This window comes from Podarcis filfolensis (assembly GCF_964270895.1).
Source record: "Podarcis filfolensis genome assembly, chromosome: 5".
Lineage (NCBI taxonomy): Eukaryota > Metazoa > Chordata > Lepidosauria > Squamata > Lacertidae > Podarcis > Podarcis filfolensis.
Window position 1 is genome coordinate 92,743,670 of NC_139608.1, and position 24,144 is coordinate 92,767,813.

The 24,144-nt window shown below is 45.5% G+C and overlaps 2 protein-coding genes across 2 annotated transcripts in view; both read left to right on the top strand.

Annotated features, from left to right (window-relative positions):
- Nucleotides 1-24,144, top strand: part of SPON2 (spondin 2) — a 460,822-nt gene that overhangs the window by 324,957 nt on the left and 111,721 nt on the right. The gene's annotated exons all lie outside the window — the stretch shown is intronic.
- Nucleotides 1-24,144, top strand: part of ATOH8 (atonal bHLH transcription factor 8) — a 40,072-nt gene that overhangs the window by 4,277 nt on the left and 11,651 nt on the right. Inside the window, exon 2 of the mRNA XM_083616020.1 lies at nucleotides 7,986-8,177. Within this exon, the coding sequence (XP_083472146.1) occupies nucleotides 7,986-8,177 (192 nt within the window). The remainder of the gene's footprint in view (nucleotides 1-7,985; nucleotides 8,178-24,144) is intronic.

A 24,144-nucleotide genomic window follows, 5' to 3' on the forward strand; every position in this document is an offset into this window, starting at 1 on the left:
GATTCTATTCTTCTACTTCTCAGCAGATAGGTAAAAGTTAGCATAACTGCTGAGGATGAGGAACATTTGTATTGACTTTTTCTGTCAAAATACTTCAGCTGTTGCCTAACACTGACTGCAAGAGTGAGAATTCATGTCCCTTTGAAAAGCAGAATCTCTGATGGGACATTGTATTATGCTTGCTTATGGGCATCAATGCCTTATTGAACACTTGGGTTAAACCACAGAGCCTAGGACTTGCTGATCAGAAGGTCGGCGGTTCAAATCCCCTCGATGGGGTGAGCTCCCATTGCTCAGTCCCTGCTCCTGCCAACCTAGCAGTTCAAAAGCACGTCAAAGTGCAAGTAGATCAATAGGTACCACTCCGGCGGGAAGGTAAATAGTGTTTCCGTGCGCTGCTCTGGTTCGCCAGAAGCGGCTTAGTCATGCTGGCCACATGACCCGGAAGCTGTACGCCGGCTCCCTCGGCCAGTAAAGCGAGATGAGCGCCACAACCCCAGAGTCAGCCACGACTGGACCTAATGGTCAGGGGTCCCTTTACCTTTACCTTGGTGGAGATTTCTGGAATTAAGCTTCATTCAAGGCAAGGATGGGGAACCTGTGGCCTCCTGGTGTCATTGGACTACAGTACCCATCATCTTTGGTCATGCAGGCTGGGGTTGATGAGAATTGGATGGCCAATGCCTGGAGAGCTTCAGGTTTCTCACCCTCGATGTAAACCATATTTGAGCTTCCAAAGAAAGACCCAGCCACAAGCCTAAACAAGAAATAAATCCCAAGGCGAAATTGGTATCCTTTGTTCCTATTTAAGACACAATATGAAAGACAGAATATCACATAGTAAACTTTTCTGAATGAACAGTGTCTGAGAGAGTAGTATGACTCAAGCTCATAAAGGTCACCAAGCTGTCCTGAAGTTTAACCTGCTGGTCTTAGACCCATACTCTTGAAAAGGGTATACTTTCTTCCTGTGAACCTCAAAAAGACTTAGGTTCCTCCTCCCTATCTCTCTCCCTGTCTCCCTCCCTTCTTAATTTAAATTGTCTAAAAGCAGTGAGCCTGGGGAGGGGGCAGGGAATCGCTGTTTAGTGGTTTTTTTGCAAAGTCTTTTGCAAACGTTGGTCATATGTTATGCTTGGCACTGTGTGATGTGTGGATACAAATATATATGTGGATATATTGGAAGGAAGTGTAAGGAAAGAAGAGCCAAGAACATTATCATTCTGTCTGTAGTCAGTACCTATACTGTGGTGTATAGGCTTTGGCAAAGACAAACTTCAGCAGTGAAGAACAGCAAATTCTTCCAGGGAAAGAACCCCGCTGCAGCTGAAAGTTGCAAATTTCCCTAGTATATCAGTAGATGAATGCTCATTCAGACAGCAGGCTTGCCTGTTCCCTCTACTTTATCTGCTTTTATCTGCTTGGACACGGCACATGCACAATCGTTTTGCTAAGAAGACTGATTGTTTGTCATGAAGATGATTACTGCTTGAATGCTTCTCCCTATGTCAGTGGTTGAGGGACACGGGTGGCACTATGGTCTAAACCACAGAGCCTAGGGCTTGCCGGTCAGAAGGTTGGCGGTTCGAATCCCCATGACGGGGTGAGCTCCTGTTGCTCGGTCTCTTCTCCTGCCAATTTATCAGTTCGAAAGCATGTCAAAGTGCAAGTAGATAAATAGGTACCACTCCAGCGGGAAGGTAAATGGCGTTTCCGTGCGCTGCTCTGGTTCGCCAGAAGTGGCTAAGTCATACTTAGTCATGGCCACATGACCCGGAAGCTGTACGCCAGCTCCCTTGGCCAATAAAGCGAGATGAGCACCGCAACCCCAGAGTTGTTTGCGACTGGACCTAATGGTCAGGGGTCCCTTTACCTTTTACAGAATGAACATTCTGGAAATAGTTGCAGATGTGCCCCAGCAGTTTGGCAATACCGTTGGCACTAGCTTTTTAGTGCCAGCCACAGCCGACTTCTCTTTATTCAGATGGAAGCATTCTGAAAAGCTGCAAAAACTGCATGGCAAAAACTGACTTAGCAACACTATGCTATGGTGCTTTCAGTCTTTACTTGAAAGTTGGTTCCAGAAGATTGACATGGACTGTTGGTCTGGGGACTGTTGCCCACCATCCTAATTATTTAATTAAAGATGAGGAACCTTTGTGGCCCAGCAGGCCAAATCTTTGTCTTCCCCTGTGGACTAATTCTGACAACTTTGCGCTATCAGCTATCACAATGACATCAGGTGATGATTGGCAGGTGGGTGGACGTGCCCATCTGGCAAAGTTGGCCAGCAGGGGTGGGCTAGATAGCAACCAAGCAGGATAGACCTGACACACACATCAGTTGATGCTCAATGCTGGGATGACTGGAAAGCCTACCTCCATAACAAGGACGTTCTGTGCTTCATGTGAATGGGAGATGAGGGGCAAGTGAGTGCAGCCACACTTGCCCTCACACAACTTTTTTTTGTGACAGGAGAACGACTGAAGGAGGTTAGTTGTGGGAAGGGGCTGATGTTGCCTTTGAAGGCGGTCCCTGTCCAACAAGGAGACATATTGGGGAAGATCTGGCTTGGCTACAGCCCCCATAACATCTAAGTAGAGCCATCATTTAGTTCTATTTTGCAAAGGCTGAAGCACATCTTACTTGTTGTTGTGTAATATGGCAGATGTTCACCTTCAGCCACATCAGAATTAAGGTTTTGTTGCATAAACAGAAAAAGCAGTTAAACAACCTAATATAGTAAGTAGAACGGCTGCTTTATCTCAGTTTAGTAACATTTCAATGTTTTAATCGCATCAAGGACTTTATAAACAACCCTGTGTATAAACCTTGCGAAAAACCAAGAACAATGAGCTGAACAGGAATCTTGGCTTGTTACAACAGTAATTAATACCCTACTGACTTAAGTACAGCTTTTGATGTGCTAAATGGTTTGTGGTCTAGCTATTTTCTTGGAAGTATTTACATGTGCATGGATGTTGCTTTGCTGTATTCATAACTGGGCACAAATTACCTGTCCTTTCTACTACTGTTTCTGTAGCTTCAAATCTTGCATCTTCTTGCATCTTCTTGCATCTTCTTTCAACAGTTTAATATACCTCTTACCTATTTTGACTCTGCAGAGTCAATTCTGAAGTTGCTAGAAGATTGCCCTCCAAATGTTGTTGAGCTGCAGTCCCCATGGGACCTTGCCAGCTTGGCCAGTGTTTGGGAATAATGGGAGTTGTGGTCAGACAACATCCTAAGAGCCGCAGGTTCCCTGCTCTGCATAAGAGAGGCTCTCCAGAAAGAGCAGAAGCAGTGCATGGGATTTTAATGTTGTGACTGATTTTTTTTTCTGTGACAACTTGTTGTTGTTTAGTCGTTTAGTCATGTCCGACTCTTCGTGACCCCATGGACCATGTATGGAAGTGAGAGCTGGACCATAAAGAAGGCTGATCGCCGAAGAATTGATGCTTTTGAATTATGGTGCTGGAGGAGACTCTTGAGAGTCCCATGGACTGCAAGATCAAACCTCTCCATTCTGAAGGAAATCAGCCCTGAGCGCTCACTGGAAGGACAGATCCTGAAGCTGAGGCTCCAATACTTTGGCCACCTCATGAGAAGAGAAGACTCTCTGGAAAAGACCCTGATGTTGGGAAAGATGGAGGGCATAAGGAGAAGGGGACAACAGAGGACGAGATGGTTAGATAGTGTTCTCGAAGCTACCAGCATGAGTTTGACCAAACTGCGGGAGGCAGTGGAAGACAGGAGGGCCTGGCGTGCTCTGGTCCAGGGGGTCACGAAGAGTCGGACACGATTAAACGACTAAAGAACAACAACATCCCTGCCAAGAACCATGGCTTACTGTGAACATGGCTTACAGTGTGCGACTGCATGCTGCTGAACTCCTCATGTTTTGCTTTGCACTTCAAGCCAGGAGCAACAAACCATAAGTCTAAGCTTACCATCATATGCAAACAAATGTTCATGGTTTGTTTCTCTCCAGATAAACCAAGATTTGTGTTGGAAGCCAAGATTTGTTTTGGAAGACTTCATTTGCAGAACAACAACGTTATTTGTTTTGAGCACATTGCTGCATGCTTGCCCCCCACCCCTTTGAGTATTTTCAGCATACCTACTTTGTGGGTTCCTTCAAATTTTTAGATATGGTGAATTTCCTGCACAGATAACATGTCTATGTAGGGGGGGAAATGCAAACCATGTGTTTCAAATCTTCTGTAAGAAACTCATGTAGAGTAACTTGATTTAATTCATCTCCAAAGGAGGAAATTCGGAGAGCTGAACTAGATGTTACATATTCAGATATGTAACTCTCCCTGAAAACGCTTCCCCACCCACCCAAAAAACAATCAGTAGCAGACCAGTATGGAACAGAGAAGCTTTGGCAGCAGGGAATGCTTAATTCTTCCCCTGTGGTCACTTTCCCACTTGATATACCATTGTCCAACCTACGTCTTCCTCACAGGGTTCCAGATGTGTGTCTGCTCTCCCATTCATTCATCTGGGCCCCTGGAGGGGGAAATTACTTTCAAAGGAAACCTGCAGTAAAAAACCAACACCCACCAGGTAGGAACAGGTTAAGTATCTCTTCACTGCTCTGAATTACTCCCTCCCAGTATAAAGAAAAACTCACAAGAAAAAGTAATAATAATTACTTTTTATGCTAGAGGAGCAGAACCAAGTTATCTGTGACACAGTTGGTCAGTTAGTTAAGTATTTTTTATTTATTTACTTGATGCGGGGGGACAGCTGCTCCCCCTGGATACGCCCATGTACCAGTTTCCCTCCTCCCTGGTCCTTTTACATTCACTTCTTCCTCCTGTAGCATCTTTCATATTCATTCCCAGTTGATGAATTCATTTGTTAATAAATACTAACCTTGGATCTCACTTTCTAATCTCCTTCAACACCTCCTTTGGTCCTCCTTTCCGTGGGATGCTAGCATCCAAAATGCACATGTGAAGCATTCATTGCAAGAGCTGTCGAACTCTGTGATGTCTTACGCTCTGTGGCAGCTATGGCAATTGGTACAGTTGTGCCAGTTAACAGTCTTAACAGTTAAGGGCAGCAGGTATGTTATGTTAGAGCCAGTGTGGTGTAGTGGTTAAGAGCGGTAGACTCGTAATCTGGTGAACTGGGTTCGATTCCCCGCTCCTCCACATGCAGCTACTGGGTGACCTTGGGCTAGTCACACTTCTCTGAAGTCTCTCAGCCCCACTCACCTCACAGAGTGTTTGTTGTGGGGAGGAAGGGAAAGGAGAATGTTAGCTGCTTTGAGACTCCCTTGGGTAGTGATAAAGTAGGATGTCAAATCCAAACTCTTCCAATGTTGTGCCACTGTCTGCCTCAGAGTACCAGCCAGTCTGTAAATGCCAGTCTTAGGCACAAATCTATGTAAGATGTTTTTGCGACTTACCGTATTTTTCGCTCTATAAGACGCACCAGACCATAAGACGCACCTAGTTTTTGGAGGAGGAAAACAAGAAAAAAATATTCTGAATCTCAGAAGCCAGAACAGCAAGAGGGATCGCTGCGCAGTGAAAGCAGCAATCCCTCTTGCTGTTCTGGCTTCTGGGATAGCTGCGCAGCCTGCATTCGCTCCATAAGACGCACACACATTTCCCCTTACTTTTTAGGAGGGAAAAAGTGAGTCTTATGGAGCAAAAAATACAGTAAGTATCGTCTTCCTGCATGGTATTTTTAATCTGCAACTGCAAGTACACTAAGTAAAAGTTATTTGTTCTTTAAACTTTAAAAGAGACTGTGTTGCATGGTTTTTATAGGAGGAGAAAAGAGAACTAATTGAAGGGTCAAAGGACCCAGGGCTGTCTTCCTCTGCAAATGGGAACTAGAGTCTGATTCCCACACTTTCCCCCCCTCTGAATATCTTTCCCCAAGACACCTTTACTCAGCATGCAAGTAGTTACTTGTGTTGACACTGGACATGGTTAGGAGTTGGGACAGGCAAGTGAGGCTCTGGGCAGGCTTTGGCACTGAGGCCCACTGCCCACTGTTTGAGAAACACAAATGTACCCAGCAATCCTCCAAGTGGCAGCTAATCTGTGATAGTCCCTGTTGTTAAGGGTGCGACTGTGTACTTTCAAGATTTTGCCTCTTATGTACAGAGCTCTAGCATCCGAAGGTGGTCATTTGTATCAGTCTATCATTATTATTTTTTTTTCTTCAAAATTTTTTATTGGTTTTCACAAAATTATAAACAAACAAACAAACACATAAAACAAACATAATTCATAACCTTATTAAAAAATTATACTTACTAACATTGTTAAGTGACTTCCTCGCTTCCCCTTAGTTGAATTTCATTGCATGTCCTTTTAACGGTTTTCCAAATCACAGTTCTTATAAAGTTTAACTTGAACATTAACATCCTTAGATCTTTTCCTTTTGAAATTAAACATATTAATTCATCACTTAAGTAAAATCCTAAGCCAATTAAGTATCTACAAGCTATTTCCAATTAATTGAACTTAACATATTTAACTAAATAATCATTAAATTTAATCCAATCTTCCTGAGACTCCTCCTCCTTCTGGTCGCGGACTCTTCCAGTTAGGTCGGCTAGCTCCAAAAAATCCATCATCTTCATCTGCCATTCTTCCACCGTTGGTAATTCTTGCGTTTTCCACTTTTTGGCTAGTAAAATTCGAGCAGCCGTTGTAGCATCATTATAGGCCAATAGAGACTTGGAATTCCTTCAGAACAAGCTGATGGGAATACAAGGCCAAGGCCAAGTTCAGGACAGTTATGAGGGTCAGGCAGGCAAGCCTTGATAAACTCTGAAGAGGCACAAAGAAGCCTGGAGAGGAAGAGTTGGAAGCAGCAGAGGCTGGCAGCTCATGAAGACCTGAGTAGCCAACCTGAAAGCTGTGAATGCTGGCGGGAGAGGACTCCAGAAACAGTCTTTGGTAGAGCTGAGGCCACAGTGACAGTGGAGTTGAGGAAACAAGTCACAGTTTAGACTTCTGGTGAAGACCCCAGAAACCCTGAACAATGGGAAGACTTCAAGGGACTCCACCTGAACACACCTTTGAGCTAGCTATGGTGGCGTTAGGGAATGAAATTGGCTATGGTCAGGAAAAGGAACTAGAGTAGCCACTTAGACACCTTCAAGCAGCAGTAACACCACCAACGTTTATGTGACATCTACTTAAGAAACCTAAAGCATCATCTTGTATAACCCAGCTATTATGCAACTTAGCTGCAAATGATCATATTATTGTGTTTACTCCCAGTTTAATATGCATAGAGACAGACAACAGGTCTGGGGAGAGCTGAAAGTTGTCTGAGAGATTTTGCTTTTCACTTTATTTATTTTGCCCCGTTGCCTCCCTCGGTCAGTTATGCAGACTTCTGAAATAAATGCTTGAAAACTGCTGCTACTGTTGTTTTTGTTCACACAGTGGCATCAACACATTTAGGTTGATCTCGTGGCTTCACCATGGTAGCTTCTGTAGCAGTTGGCAGATGTCTGCAGCTGCAAGCCTGGAATGATGTAGGTCAATCAATGGTTTCTATAGCAGTCCCATCTGAGGTTTATGCATGGACAATAGCTTGAGTTCCATACATTCAGTAGAATATGCAACACATTTATACATGTAATGTTTATCCTATATAACAAGTGATAGTTGTTCTCCAGGAAAATAACAAGAATAGGATTGTTACCAAAATAGCAAGAATAGGACTGTTACCTCTTTGCAAATAAAAGGAGCAAGAAATTTGATTATTATTATTTATTCATTTATTTATTTACCAACAGCTGCATGTTGTATAACACAGAGGTTTGACACCTGAGGTTTTATCATTGTTATCTATGGTAATGTTACAGTTTCACATCTGCAGTTGTTGCATGCCCGTCGATATTTCACAAGATGAAACAGGAGCAAACAGGTGTACCTGGTAGCCTTTCAAGTGTTGAGTTTTGATGATCCGCCCTAATTTGCTCTCCTTGGTCTTTCTAGGTTCCCTGCTATTCCTATGGACAGAAGCTATCCAAACTGGCCATCCTGAGGATAGCATGTAACTATATACTCTCCTTGGCTAGACTAGCCAACCTAGATTACAGTGCCGACCACAGTAACATGAGCTTCTCGGAATGTGTGGAGCAGTGCACTAGGACCTTGCAAGCGGAAGGGAGGTCTAAAAAAAGGAAGGTATGTTTCGGGAGGATAAAATGACAGCCAGTTATAAATGGATGCGTAACCTCTTTAGTCTTACCAACATTTGCTGGTTCTTTTTGCTGTTGGTTGTCTACGCTTATGCCTTTCTCCAGTCTTCTGCATCCTTTCACCTTTTTATTTACGTTCTAATGGAAGTTTATTTACATGCTTCACTTGCATTCCTTTCTATCTTTGAATACAAGAGTAATATTGATGAAGCTATGCTGCTGTATTCCCTGAAAACAGCCATCTCTAGGACACTATTTGCAAACCATAAAAACACAGTTATTCAACTATGTTTTTCAGAGTTGTTTAATGTAATCTTTGAGGAGGGGAGCATAAGGCAACAAGACAAGGTAATTAATCTCTCTCTGAACCAACCCTCCCCGCCAGTGGTGGAACTGCAGTTTTTAACACCACCCCATTCCCCTTACTGAGACTTAAACACCTGATCGGCTTGAGAGTATCACAACTTTGCGTATTTGCCAGGGCTTCAAACCGCACACAAACACACACCCCAGGTTGGGCTGCTGTTCTCACTTCCCTGGCACCTGAGAAGGTTGGAGGCAGTGAGAAAGAATTGTGGGTTCTGCCTCTTGAGGATTAAGGAGGTCCCCACTGTGGCCTTGCCTTCTGATCTTCAGAATGACTAGTTTGGGTAACTTCTTTCTGTGGGAATAGCAGCAAACAGAGGGCAATTAGTGTAATTTAGGATGTGAGATAATGAATACTCAGGGCTTGAAAGGGAAAGCTAAAGTTTTATGGTGAGTGAAGCAGCACTACTTGTAGGGCACTAATAAAGGAACAAATGCTTTTAGACATGGACAGAGTGCTCTGGTGTCTCCACTTAGAAATATCAGCACCTTCACCCCCATGAACAGAGAGGGTGCTCCCATGCAGGAGGCATGAGAATGACTCCCAAACCAAGGATGCTCCCAGAGGGGTCATCAAAATGTTGTCCTTCTGTGTTTTCCAGCTTTTATCAGACTACAGAAAATCAATTTAATGTGCCCCCCCCCCAAAAAAATCAGAAGTGGCACCAGCCTGTCTAGTATGGGCATCCAAAGCAGAATCCAGGCTTGTCAGAACTGCTTCTTTACCCTCCGAGTACTGACGTGTTATGTTGGCCCCTGAATTAGCAGGTTGCAATCTTGAATTAGCATTGCCCCCTTCTGACAAGAAGGCTTACCCACTGGCTTTCCCCACACTTTTGTCTATCATCCTGGAGCTACCCTATGCTTGCCTTTTTGTGCACCCATATGATTTATATGGGGATGTGGGTGGCGCTGTGGTCTAAACCCACAGAGCCTAGGGCTTGCCAATCAGAAGGTTGGTGGTTTGAATCCCCGCGACAGGGTGAGCTCCCATTGCTTGGTCCCAGCTCCTGCCAACCTAGCAGTTCGAAAGCATGTCAAAGTGCAAGTAGATAAATAGGTACCACTCCGGCGGGAAGGTAGACGGTGTTTCTGTGCGCTGCTCTGGTTTCACCAGAAGCTGCTTAGTCATTCTGGCCACATGACTCGGAAGCTGTCTGTGGACAAACGCCGGCTCCCTCAGCCAGTAAAGCGAGATGAGCATCGCAACCCCAGAGTCGTCCACGACTGGACCTAACGGTCGGGGTCCCTTTACCTTTACCGATGATTTATGGGACTCTCACGGGGATCTAAAAAGACACAAGGGCAAGTTATGAGTGAACTGGGTTTCCCAGACATATGACACAGTTCTGTAATAGCATGCTGGGAAGTATCAAGCAATCATCTGGAGGCTTTTAGAAATATTGATATCCTGCCTTTTATACCAGGAGCTTAAGGCTGCATCCTTATTCCATTTTCATTCTCGTAACAACCCCCTGAGACAGATAATGCTGACAGGAATGACTGGCCCAGAATTACCCAGTGAGTTTCATTGGTGAAAGGGGATTTGAATGGAGATCTCTCCTCTCTTAGCCTGACACTAGGCTAACTACTACACAACATTGCCATGTGAACAGACACTTAAAAGAGAGGTGCAAATGCCAGTATTAAAGATAAACAAGAAACTTTTCATGCACTGCATTCCTTTAGGTTAACTTAAAACCCTTAGTCAATTAGTTGAAATCTTCATCAAACTGTGCTAAGGAGGAAACCAAGTCTTCCGCCAGTTTTCCGCCCAGAAAGTGACATGGATAAATTAGAGGAGAGATTGATGCCTATGCTCAGGGTTTTATGACAAAAAGAGATCTGTAAACTACGAGTGAACTTCCTGTCTGCATTTCAGACTCGGTTGCATGCAGGGTAATAAATCAGTTGGGTTTTAATGGACAAATGGATAGCTAAGCTTGAGGGATACTTCTTGACTCTTAAGAGTTACCTGCTCCGCAGAACAATGTGATTTCTGTTTATCCTAGCAATCATTTCATTAAAATGTAGTTTATAAATAGACACAGCAATACGACCCCATTCTTCTCCATCAGAGACTTACTGGTAGATCAGCATGGCTAAATCAGAGGATTGTGGAGAGAATGTAAATTAGGATCAGGGCCAGAAACTTTGTTCTGTACATTTGCAGCTGTAGTCAAGCACATGGATCACTGGCGGATGGGTTCACCTCTGTGACATCACAAAGTTGCCACAAAGCAATTTGTTAGCTTTGAAAAATTGGCAAAAAAGAAAAGAAGAAAAGAAAAAGGCTTTCAGGGGTGCCCAAACTTCTTTCAAAGAGGGCCAGATTTGATGAAGTGAACATGCATAAGGGCCGACCAAAGTTGTTGATATTTTTTTAGGATTGAAGTTGCTGAGCTTTTTTTAGGATTTTATCCCGGGACATATACTGCCACAGGGGCCGGATTAAATTGACCGGCAGGCCAGATTAGGCCCTCAAAACGGACTTTGGACATGCCTGGCTGAATTGAATAAATGTACATATGGGGTAAGCCAATAGCAGAATCAGCATTGATTTGCAGGCAGGTGCAACAGCCTTTTTTCACAGCAAGGTTAGGTCAAAAAATGAATTTACCCCATAAATTGAGGGGAAGGGGCTTGGATCAGGAGAGCAAGCTGGATACTTCTCTCCCTGATGGGTCATGTTTGACAGGTGAATTTTAAACTGCATGGATGAAACTTGATGTCAGGTTTAAAATTAAACCGGGCAGGTTGAAGCACGCTGTGGCAGGAGCATAGGGAGGGGTGTGTGGCCTGCTCCGCCCCGGGTGTCATCCCTGAGGGGATGACAAAATGGCACACCGTGGGGGGCAGCATTTACCACGGGGCCTAGCCTGCAGCGCGCCCAGGCCACGCGTCTCTCCTGGGAGTGACGCAGTGGCTCGCGGCCCTGTGCTGCCAGAAACGGCAGCGTGGGGCTTGCGTCATCCAGGCAGACTCCATGCACAGATTGCCATGGTGCCCCCATAGGCGGATCACCCCACCCACACCGCTCCGGGTTCCAGAACAGCTAGCTACGTCCCTGCACTGTGGATGACATTTTCAAACCCTAATTTCAAAGTGCCAGGTGCAGCTCTCTGCAGAGGTTTTGAACAAGCTTTGCAGATGCCACCAATCGGCTGATCAGCAGTGCTTGCAAATCCCTTTTGTCACCCAGCTGCATCTTTGCATGTACCATTAGATACAATGCATTTTTCAAAAGTAAAGGGTGGCCTGGGAAGGGCTGTAGCTCAGTGCCAGAGTGCATGCTTTGCTTGCAGAAGGTCCTAGGTCCTGGCAAAGATTCCCATCGGAGACACTAAAGAGCCTTGGCCAGTCCATGTTGACAACACTGAGTTAAGACGGACCAATGGGCTGTCTCCATATAAGGCAGCTTCCTATGTTCCTGTCTCTATATAATTTAAAAGTAGCTTCATATTTCATATAATCTGTGTCCACTGCATAGCTGTCAACTTACAGATTTGAAAATAAGGGACCAGCAGCCTCGAAAATAAGGGATCAGCAGCCAAAATAAGGGATTTTCAGAGCACAGGTACGTTCAACTTCTGAGCCCCTCTGAGCCAAAGGCAGAAAGCCCAGCCAGCAGCCAAACGAAGCCTCAAGCGGTGGTCCCCACAGCGCAGCAACCCGGCAAAGGGGATGCAGCAAGGAAAACCACCGTCACCTCTCCGCTGGGAAGCGCCGAGCAAAGGCGAGTCCCCAGGCAACGCGGCCGACTTGATCGGCACAAGGCATGCAAGCTCCACCCCCCAGTCGTTCTTAGAATCCTTATTGGGTGAGCAACGCAGCCAAGCAACACAGTTGGAGCCTCCCTCCTCCCTGGCCGGCAGACAAGGAGGGAGAGGAGCTGCTTCCTTTGAAACCCGGGAAATTTAAGGGACATCATCAATAAGGGACAGCAGCGGGACACAGTGCTGGGATAAGGGACTTTCCCACCAAATAAGGGACGGTTGACAGCTATGGTCCACTGTCCATATTAGATGTAAAGCCCTGTTAAAGAGGTGTGATATCTATCCATTTTATCTTTGATTGTACAACAGCATTTCTGTACTGGCTGAGAGACTTAGTCCTACGGTTTGATTATTTAAACAAACCCTCTCTTTTCCACCTGGAAACTAACATGCTTTCTGTGTGGTGTGTGTTTTTATCCTGCTGTTCACTAAGTAGCCATAGGAAATTATTTGATTGTGGATTGAAAGATTCAGTGAGCCAATATAATCAGTCTCCAGCAAGCCCACCTGACTGCAGTATGCAACACTACAGTCTGCTCCCTCTTTCTCCCTCCCTGTGTCACTTTCAGACTTGTTCCATTTTTCCACTGCGGGGCAAGCTTTTCACACTCCCCAGATGTAGCTGGTTGGAGCTTGTTCTGGCAGGCAGAGGCTCCAGATGTTACATTTACCGGCTTGTGTATAACCTTTGTGTTCGATCATCTATATGATGTTCCTAGCATGGAAGTACTGTTTCCCATCCCTGTTCCATTTTGCTATTACAGCAGGAAATCGTGGATAAATGTTGTGCTCCATCTCTCACTTCTTCCGGTGCTAAAATGTTGAGCTCTATGGGTGAGTTCAGTATGGGTGAATGTTTAATTGAGTGCTGGAGGTAGTTTGGGAATTAAAAAATAAGGAGTTTAATAAACTACTAAAAAAGGTATGTTTTTTTATGCTTCTCTCTCTTAGAGGGCCATCATTCAGTCAACTTTGACAAGCTTGCTACCCGCCCTCTGTAGGAGAAAATTGAACATGAGAACTCTGCTGAATTAGACCAAAGACCATCAATTCCAGCATCCTATTCTTACCAGTGTTCGAAACTCCCATTGTTCTAGGTGCATTTTGCGACAGGGAATTTCATTGGCGTGAGCAGTTTCTGAGCTCTGGGCGCCGTACCGTGCCTAAGATTTCAGATTAAAACTGCAGTGTGGAAGGAAAGGAGGACCTTTTTTCTGCCTCCCCACTTCCAGTTATTCTCTGAAGACTGGAGAAGAGACCCTCTTAAGAATATTAGGGGGGTGGACAGGGGAAGGACAAGACCATGCGAAAAATGAATGTAATATTTTAGCTGCAGTTCATTTTCAGCTTTGTATTCTTGCTATAAAAAAGTGCGCCTAGACATTCAGTTGTTGAGCCCCAACCTAGGTTTTAAGGTGCCATTTAGCTCCTATCTTTCCTATCTCAGTTTCTAACACTGATTCTTACAGCGGCCAACCAGAAGCCCACAAACAGGAACTGTCCCCACTTGTGATTCCCAACAACACTTCTTCAGAGGCATAATGCCTCCAGCTGTAGAGGTAGAACATAGAAACACTAGCCAAGACGGATCCTATGTTTCTGATTTGAATCTGAGGCCCATTTCACTCTGAGCCAGTGTGGCGTAGTGGTTAAGAGCCGTAGACTCGTAATCTGGTGAACCGGGTTCGCGTCTCCGCTCCTCCACATGCAGCTGCTGGGTGGCCTTGGGCCAGTCACACTTCTCTGAAGTCTCTCAGCCCCACTCACCTCACAGAGTGTTTGTTGTGGGGGAGGAAGGGAAAGGAGAATGTTAGCCGCTTTGAGACTCCTTCGGGTAGTGATAACGCGGGATATCAAATCCAAACTCCTCTTCTTCTTCTTCTTATGCTCAGAAAAGAAGTTTACTTCCGATGATATAAAAATAAGCATTGTCTGCTCCTAGAAAAAGTTGCTGGTTTTGGTGGCTCATCCTATCAGGTGAGGACACAAATCCTGGCCAATTAACTGTGTGGCATCCAGCTTGCTCTGAGTGCAGGGAAATTCATGGGGGTAGCTGAAAATTTCCAATCGTAGTTCCTGCCACCAGATTATCTACTTACTCTTGGGGGAGGCCCGTGCGTAGGAGGCAAGGTAAACTGTGCAGAGATGCAGCTTTTGAGGATTATGGGAGACTTCCACTATTTCATTTGCTTTATCTCTCACAGCACACACAAGAACTTCTCTTACAGCAGGAATGATGGCTGAGAAGAAGCAGATCATTGATAAAGTAGACTAAATAAAATGTGGCTCTTTCCTGGTAACATAGGAGGCTACCTTGTACTAAGTCTGCCCCTTGGTACATCGGCTCAGTATAATCTATGAATGGCACCAGCTCTCCAAGTTGTTCCCAGGCATATGTCCTTTCCAGGCTTATCTGAAGACACTGGGGCTCATACTTGGCACCTTGCAGATGAAAAATATCTGCTCTGCCACTGAGCTTTGTCCTCGCTTTCTTGCCAGAGCATATCAAAAAAGTTACTGGAATTATTGACCTCACACTTTTCATCCTCTTTGAACCCTCAGGGGAGCTTGCAGTACAAAACAATGTAAAATAGCACTCAGACTGTTATAACAAGTTAATAAGCAACTGGTCACCAGCAGTAATAAATGCGAAAAACAACCAGCCAGATCAACAAACCTGAGCAGTCAGAATTTGCAGGCATTTCCAAAAAGTGCACACCTAAACTAAAGTGCTTTTGTCTGCAGCCCAATAAAAGCACACAGTGAGGTGGTACGCTGTATTTCCTGCAGCAGTTTTACTGTTTGGGGGGGCCACAGACAAAAGGTGCTATCCCATGCCCCTCAGAACCATTTTGGGCTTTGAAGGTAAGGAACAGCACCTTGAACTGAGCCTGGGAACAAGGTGGGAGCCAGTGCAACTAATGTAATATACGTGTGATCTGCGTTCAAACAAATAGGCTCCTGTCAGCAGTCAGCTGCTGCATTTGTAGTCTGAACGCGCAGCTGCTGTGCTTCAATGGATATCTTTAGCTCTTAAAATTCTGACCCTGCTGTTTGTAGGACTGAGGTAAAGGATATTGTTCCCCTAGGCCAGCTGGAATATTCCTGGAGGCCACAGTGCTTTGATGGCCAACTCTGCCTGAGATAGTTGTATAGTTTCATGCAGGGTGAGGCAAATTCCCTTAGGACTCCTGCAAGAAACACCAGCGTTTCTCACAACAAATATGTAAAGGGTGAATGTAATAAGTGCATGCCCATACGTCTTTAAGCAAGCATGTAGAGAGGTCTGGGAATCTCAGTTAGACCAAGGTTTTGTTGTAAAATAAAAAATATGCCCTTTTGCCTTATGGGGTATCCAGGAGCCCATATAGAGTCCTTACATAGGTTCCCTATTGGTAGGAGAGAATAACAGAGGCCAACCAGAGAATATTGAGAAGCAAAGCAGCTAGTAAGCTTGATCTTTATTGATCTGTTGCAACAGGGTGCTCCCCTCACTCGCAGGAAAGGCGGAGGACCCACAAAAATGCTGTGCAAGGGTTTATAAAGACTTTTGAAATTCCCATCCTCTAGATCAAGACCACCCCCAGAAACATTATGCATACATCACAGAAGGGGTGTAACCTAAGACCACCCCTCAGATACATCCCACCTACATCACAGAAATTTTAATATTGTTTTTCTCCTGTTGTTGTTTATCTCCTGTCTAGCAGGTTACTTGATTGGATTGCCTGAAGAGCCTGGCCATTCTTTTGTAGTGGTAAAATACTTATTTCCTGGGCCAGGTCACAGGCTCACACCTTATTCAAACAGACATATCCTTGAGACAGGATTTGTGAGGAAAGAGACAATGGGGAGGCTTTTCTAGTTTAACCTTGCAGAGAAAGGATTTGGTCAGTTTAGGAATCAAAATGGTTCCAGGTTGGTCTTCCTGTGTTGATCTATGTATGTGCAGTTATGAACATTACCATATATCTAAGACCATAAAATTCCTTTCACAGTTTCAAGGGGTGGGTGTGTGGGTGTATAATTTTATGTATTTGCTGTAGGAAAACTGGTGTAACATGGTTGTTTCCTTGAGTTATCGTAATGTGCAGAACTGCTTAGATATTTGCCCATGAGAAGACGCCAGATTCATTCCCCAAGGTACTCATAGCATAATGGTTAATCGTTCCCTGATTCTCAGATATTTGCCCTAGATATTTGCCAGGGGCCCTTCGTATGCATGATATCTAATTCTGCCCCGACGCCTTCCTTCAGACCCTTAATTGGCAATACAGTGCTACCTCAGGTTAAGTACTTAATTTGTTCTGGAGGTCCATTCTTAACCCGAAGCACCACTTTAGCTGATGGGGCCTCCCGCTGCTGCCGCGCCGCCGGAGCACAATTTCTGTTCTCATCCTGAAGCAAAGTTCTTAACCCGAGGTACTATTTCTGGGTTGGCGGAGTCTGTAACCTGAAGCGTATGTAACCCGAGGTACCACTGTACAAAGGTTTGCCATATATCAACCCTGTGTGTACAACAAACAAACAAGACACAGGACACAAAGGCTACTAGAATAGAAACAAAATAAAAAAATTCCTTCCAGGAGCACCTTAGAGACCAACAAAGTTTGTTATTGGTATGAGCATTTGTGTGCATGCACACTTCTTCGTGTACATGCGCACGAAAGCTCATACAACAAACTTAGTTGGTCTCTAAGGTGCTACTGGAAGGAATTTTTTTGTTTTGTTTCGACTACGGCAGACCAACACGGCTACCTACCTGTAACTGCTACTAGAATAGGCACATTTTGACACTGTATGGTTTGTGTCACCTTTTTGAAAACCCAGCAGCATCCTGATAATTGCGTCCAAATTTATTTGTGAAATGGAGCAGAATGTGATCCTCGGAAAGTATCTCATGTGCATCACAATCAGAGAGAAGCTAGATGTCTTTTGGCTGCCCTTTCCCTTCTCTGTAGCACCCAGCCATTCTGACTCCAGTGCTGGAAAGGCAATATTGCTTGCTGCTTTAGTTTTCTGAATGTGACAGTGACTAGCCATTGGGGGAGGTTGTTGACCTGAGACTGGTTAACTTTCAAGAGTGTGTGTGTGTGTGTTGTGTGTTGTGTGTTGTGTGTGTACCCACATGTGTGCTCCTTTTTTGTTCTTCTTAGTTGTTCTGTGCGCGAGCAACACTGTTGAGTAGATGGAAGCTGAGCTGAAGCAGGAAGGGTTTTCCGCCCCCCTCCTTCTCCCCCCGCCTCTCTTGCTCTCCTGGCAGTCCCAGACTCCAGATGTTCAGAATGCTAGTTGGGAAGTCCTGCTGGCGCCACTCAGGGCAGAGGGCAGGGGAAAGGCACGCGAGCTGGAACCCAAAGCACTCAGTCACTGCAGGATTTGGCACACACCCAGCTTTCTGCTGGCACATTCCCCAGCACTCTCCTAGCCATCTGTTCCAAAAAAACACTTTCAGAACCTCATCATCACTCAGGATACAACATTGAGAGCAGCTGTTAGGGAGGCAGGAGGGGGAGGGAACCCTGCAAAAGGTCTCTTTGTGAGAGAGGAAACGGGCTTATAAATAACAGAATAGTTGCTTCTCAATAAAAGCTTTCTGCTAAAATTTGTTTCTGTTTATAATTACGTGTGTGTGTGTGTGTGTACATGCAGAGAATTAAAAACAAAAGGATTATAATGTAAAATGTTGTACAATATTGGTGTACCAATACTTTGTTGCTCCTCGTTAGTGGTCAGACTGAAATAAAATCAAGCACAAAGAACAAAACAAGTTTTTCACTCAAGGTTTCCTTGACGGCCTTTTTTGAAGGTTGCAAGCTTTTACTTTTATAATGCAAAAGGAAGACATGAGACAAATGTTTTATGACAATAAGATTGCCATTCATCTAAGTTAGAAGGTGATGAATAAATCAATGGCGATAATAAACAATTTGGTTGCAGTTGGTTGAACTACCCGCCCGCCCCAACACAACCCCCCCTCTTGCATTGTTGCAATGGTCATGCATCCTGATCATAGTTACTTAGAACTAAGCCCTACTGAGCTTAATGTAGCCTATTCCCAAATAGCTGTGTGTAATATTGCAGTTTTAAGTGCCAAGGAGAGTTTAGGAGATTTCAGGATTTAAACTTCTGGGTCCATGAGCAATTTTTCTTAAACAACTACTATGTAGTTTACTCTGTAAGGTTTGGAATTGCAGATTGCTTGTGCAAATTGGAGGGACGTGGGTGGTGCTGTGGTCTAAACCACTAAGCCTCTTGGGCTTGCCAATCAGAAGGTTGGCGGGTTGAATCCCTGCTACGGGGTGAGCTCCCATTGCTCTGTCACAGCTCCTGCCAACTTAGCAGTTCGAAAGCACGCTCCGGCAGGAAGGTAAACAGCATTTCCGTGTGCTGCTCTGGTCTCGGTGTTCCGTTGCGCCAGAAGTGGCTTAGTCATGCTGGCCACATGAGCCGGAAAAACTGTCTGTGGACAAACGCCGGCTCCCTCGGCCTGTAAAGCGAAATGAGCGCCACAACCCCAGAGTCATCTGCGACTGGACTTAACTGTCAGGGGTCCTTTACCTTGTGCAAATTGGTCAAGCAGCTCTTTTTGCATATGTACATGACAGTTGCAAGAGCCACACAATTCTTGTGTAGCACCAGTTATATAAAAGTAGCACCCAATGAAGTCATTTAATCTTTTTGAAATTAGGGTACAACCATGGTATAGATGTTGGGACACAGGTGGTGCTGTGCGTTAAACCACAGAGCCTAGGACTTGCCGACCAGAAGGTTGGCGGTTCGAATCCCTGTGACAGGGTGAGCTCCCATTGCTCGGTCCCTGCTCCTGCCAACCTAGCAGTTTGAAAACACGTCAAAGTGCAAGTAGATAAATAGGTGCCGCTCCGGCGGGAAGGTAAACGGCGTTTCCGTGCGCTGCTGTGGTTCGCCAGAAGCGGCTTAGTCATGCTGGCCACATGACCCGGAAGCTGTACACCGGCTCCCTCGGCCAATAAAGCGAGATGAGCGCCGCAACCCCAGAGTCGTCCACGACTGGACCTAATGGTCAGGGGTCCCTTTACCTTTACCCTATGGTACATAGTTACAGATAGGTAGCCGTGTTGGTCTGCCATAGTCAAAACAAAAAATTTTTTTTCCTTCCAGTAGCACCTTAAAGACCAACTAAGTTAGTTCTTGGTATGAGCTTTCGTGTGCATGCACACTTCTTCAGATACACTGAAACAGAAGTTGCCAGATCCTTCTATATAGTGAGAAGGTGGGGAGGGGTATTACTCAGAAGGGTGGTGGGAATGGGTGATTGGCAGATAGCTGTGATGAGCCTGTTGACGACTCCTATGGTATATATATGCGCTGGGATTCAGTTGTGGCAGACCTCGGCATCTCATGTTTCATGGATGACTCCAAAATCTGCTGCCACCGCTGCCTCTCACCTTCCATTGGAATAATAGTGGCAAAGCCTACTCGGGCGCCCCATAAGCTCTGAGCCCGGTGTAACTGCAACAGGCGCACTCCCCATGAGCCATCTCTGTTGAGTGTTGTGCTGTTGTGATAATTACATCAGCATCTCTGCTTGCCAGACAGAACAACCTGACATCTCCTCTGCCAGCATGCTGTTCTGAAGGTTTTCCTGACCCCCACCTCCCAAGGCAGTTGAGGGGCACTGGGGGAGGGGGAGGAAGCCTCGTCGCCCCAGTGGGACTCATTGCAGTAGCTGCTACTAGCAGAAATAAGCAGCTGAATCTGGCCCACTGTGTGATAATCACCATATCCATAACTATAGTTGCTTACTGATAACCAAAAATGTTAAGTGATTTAATGGGGTGGCATTTAACTATAGATTCATGGGAGAAAAGTTTGAAGGGAGTTGGGTACGTTTAGCCTGGAAAAGCATGGAGTGAGACGCAATATAATGTCCATCTCAAATATTAGAAGGGCCCAAGAGGTAAGACCCAGGCCAATCGGTACAAATTCCAACGCACGCACGCGCGCGCACACACACACACACACACAAAGATTTGAAACTTCCTTGTGATATGAGCAGCTCAACAGTAGAACAGACTGCCTTAGGAGGTCTCATTCAATAGAGGGTTTTTTTTTAAGCAGAGGCTGATCCATCTAGCAGGGATACTAGTGGATTTCCTTCAGCAGCAGGGAGCTGGACTATAGATGACCTTTGAGATTCCTTGCCCCTCTATGATCCTTTAATGCGAGCAATCCAGAAAAAGTTAGTTGGGAATAAATCCTGCAGGAGTATATAGCACGAGCATTTGCATGTTTAGTCAGAAGTTGTTCAATAGGACAAGTGCATGGGATTGTGTGCATGGGATTAGAGCCTTATAGCACAATCCTATATGTGCCTACAGCTGTGGCATCCTGGGCCAGCATCTTCATTGAGGTCTTGTGCATGGTTAGTTCAGACTCCATTAGCTCATTGGCATTTTACATGCCTTTCTTCTTCTTTTGCTCAGTATGAACAGCATTCAGATGGTCAAGTAGATAGCAGATAGCACTAGAGATGCCCGAAAGTGGTTTTAAGCATTACACGTGACTATGACCTTCATCACAAACAAATGTTTGCTAGATCAGTCACAATACTGTTACATGCACGCCAGTATCCAAGTAGACATATTTCAAGTCTGCATTCCTTAGAATGAAGGTTATTGGTGAGTGTGCTGTATATGGTTTTGTTTACACATATATACAGGCTGGGCATAAGGTGGAAAGTGTTGCAGCATCAACACTCCAACAGATCTTTCTCCCCCATTAGTTTTGGAGGCTTTGGAGCAAAGCTGTAACTTCAGATTGAGTATACAGAGAGAGTAAGCCCAGCCCAAGGCAAAAACTGCCCTCACGTCTCCTGTTCTCTTATCTTCACCAGTGACATCACCTCCATCCAGCCAAGAGGGGACCATCTGGAAGTGTCTCTAGCTGGTAGTTTTTGTGCTAACCAATCACCTATATTATTTGGTCACGCAAAGAGATACTTAACAAAGAGACTGGTTGCAACATGGCTTGGCTGTAAACCAAGATGGATGCATGAATCCTTTGCTCTCTTCAGACTTCTTGGAGGAAGAAGAAAGGTCCGTGGTGGCGGAAGGCCCAGGGAAGGTGTCAAAGCCCACTAAAATAGTGGCCCCAGTCAGTGACAGTTCTGAACTGAGTACTTCCAGCTTTCTCACCTGCTCTCAACAAAAAACATTTATAGTTCATTTTTTATTGCTATGCGGTGAGAGAGGTGTGCAGACCTTGAGCAGCATGCAGAATCTTAATTGTCAGGGCCAAGGAGTGCACGTCCATCAGAATTTGAGCCAAGAGACACTTGAGCATGGGAAGTCCTCCTAGATCATAGGTGCTTAGAAAGGCAGGCATTGTCATGAACAGTCGGATACAACTAAACGACAACAACAAACATGGTCATGCCTGTGCAGAGCTTGTCTGAGGCCTGGGGCAGGAGTCTTGTTGGTTATCCACAAGGCTTTTGATAGTCTTGAATGGCCCTTTTTTTCTTAAACTGCTAGAAAAATTGTGATTTGGTCAGAGGTTTTTAGATCTAGTAAAACAATGTGTTCTCATTTGGTCACTGCAATTAGGGTCCAGGTGCTGGACTTGTGGTTGCAGTGAGGAGGGTGATGAAGCAAGATTGTCTCCTTCCCCCTTCCTCTTTACAATTGTGGCTGAGGCATTAGCATATAAGATAAGCGCCAGTTATGACATTAAAGGAATTAAGATCAGCAATGAAAAACAGTCCACAAGTTTTTTTTGCTGATGATACCTTAATAATGATATCAGATTCAGAGGCAGGGATTTCAGAACTGAAAGTGGAACTTACTAAATTTCAGGAGGTTGCTGGTTTAGAGGTAAACTATGCAAAATCCTTTCTTGCATACCTTAATCTACTATGGCAAATGTCTTGTGGCACTTATGGCCACAGGTCTACAGGGAGCATGCTTTAAATATTTAGGAGTAATGGCAACAAAATGTTTAGCAGAGCTTAGGCAGCACAACTCTAGCTGCTGCTGAAGTAATGGCAAGCCCTTACTCTCTCTCGGTATGGCTGATTATTGTCGTTAAGATTATGTTCCTGCCAAAGCTTTTATTTATGTTTCTAACATTGCATATAGAGTTCCACCTTGCCCTCTTGCAGTGGTGGCAAAGGTGTATTGAAGACTTCTGCCACAGGGAAAAGCAAGCTAGAGTAAGCAAAACAGTGTCATGCACCAAGCCTTGGTCTGTGAGGAAGTCATTGCCTGAATGTCAGTGGCCATGAGGTCACTGGCCAGGCAGCTGGTTCTGTGTGGCAGCTGCTGCACTTAAAACAAAATAGAGGGTGACACAGCAGTGGTCAGGCAGCTGCAGCTCATTCTTCTGCTCCTCCAACTGGAGCAAGAGGCTCAGTGTGCCTAGCCTTGAGAAGATAGTAAGTGCATGCTTGCGAGCACATGAGCACGCAGTGAGGAGTTGTGACCAATCCCACTTTCCCAGTTCATGCAACCCTATAGTACATATTTGCAGAATGTGTTCGCTTCATTCCTGCATGCATCTAGTATGTATTGTGGAAAGTGGTTTGTCTGCCTGCCTATTCTCTATGGGTTCTGTTGCCTCCCAAGACATCATTGCCCAATTTGGCACGTTGCCCAATATAGGATAGAAGATGTGTTGAAGTGCTTTGTCTGTCTTGAATCTTCCTGTTATGTACTGAAGTTCTCACCCTGGGCCAGCAGGGGGATACTGTAGATAGTTTTCACTCAGGTCCACGTCAGTTATTTTAGGCGGGAAACCCTGGGTTGTTGTTGCTACAATGTTGACAGCCGGCTGCCTATAAAAGCAGGCCGGCTGAGCTGTTTGCTGTTCAGTTCTGTCCAGCTTACAAGTAAAGAGCTGCTCTGGAGAAATCGCTGTGTCGTCTGCTATGTTCGCCCACAACTTAACACTGGCGACGAGGATGGGATCGATGGACATCAGAGCACAGCCAGATGCAGCCACCTCTGAGCTGAGCTGAATCACTGAGCGAAATCACTGAACAGAACCAATTCAGAGCTGACTGTTCTGGCTAGAGTACGGTGTTCCATCCATCGCCCTTCACGCCGGCATCGGAATCATGGCTTCACTCGTGCCTCTACCGCCGTTTGCGCCAGCCTCTGAATCATGGGACTCCTACCTCGCTCGGTTCGACTGCTACCTCCAAGCCAACGAGCTGACGCAAGTATCACAGGAGCGTAAGCGGGGCCTATTCCTCAGCCTCTGTGGGCCTGAGGTGTTTGAGACGGCCTGAGCATTGGTTGCGCCTGAAGCAGTCCAGGCAACACCGTGGGACACGATCCAAGAGAAGCTCCGCAACCACTACGCACCAAAGCCGTCCAAGATTGCTGCCCGCCATGCGTTCTACCACCGGAACCAGGCAGAGGGGGAGTCAATCAACAACTACACCACCGCCCTGCGACAGGCTGCAATGCACTGCGAGTTCCGAGACTTAGACAATGCCCTGATGGATCGAATCGTCTGCGGGGTCTGGGACATCCATCTGCAACGGCGTCTCCTTGCCAAGCCAGACCTCACGCTACAGAAAGCCATTGAGGAGGCTGTGGCCTCAGAAGCTGCTGAACGCTCCGCCCAGGAGATCCGCAAGTCCAGCAGCCCGCGTCTTGCTAGGAAGCCAGTTCCAGTGCATCATGAAGAGGCCAGCAGTGATGAGGCATCCTCCAGTGAAGACGATGACGTGCACCAGACAAAGCGGGAGCGCAGGAAGTTCCAACAGAAGTCCAAGGGCCAACCGGAATGTGCCGGCTGCAGAGGCAACCATTCCCATGCCAA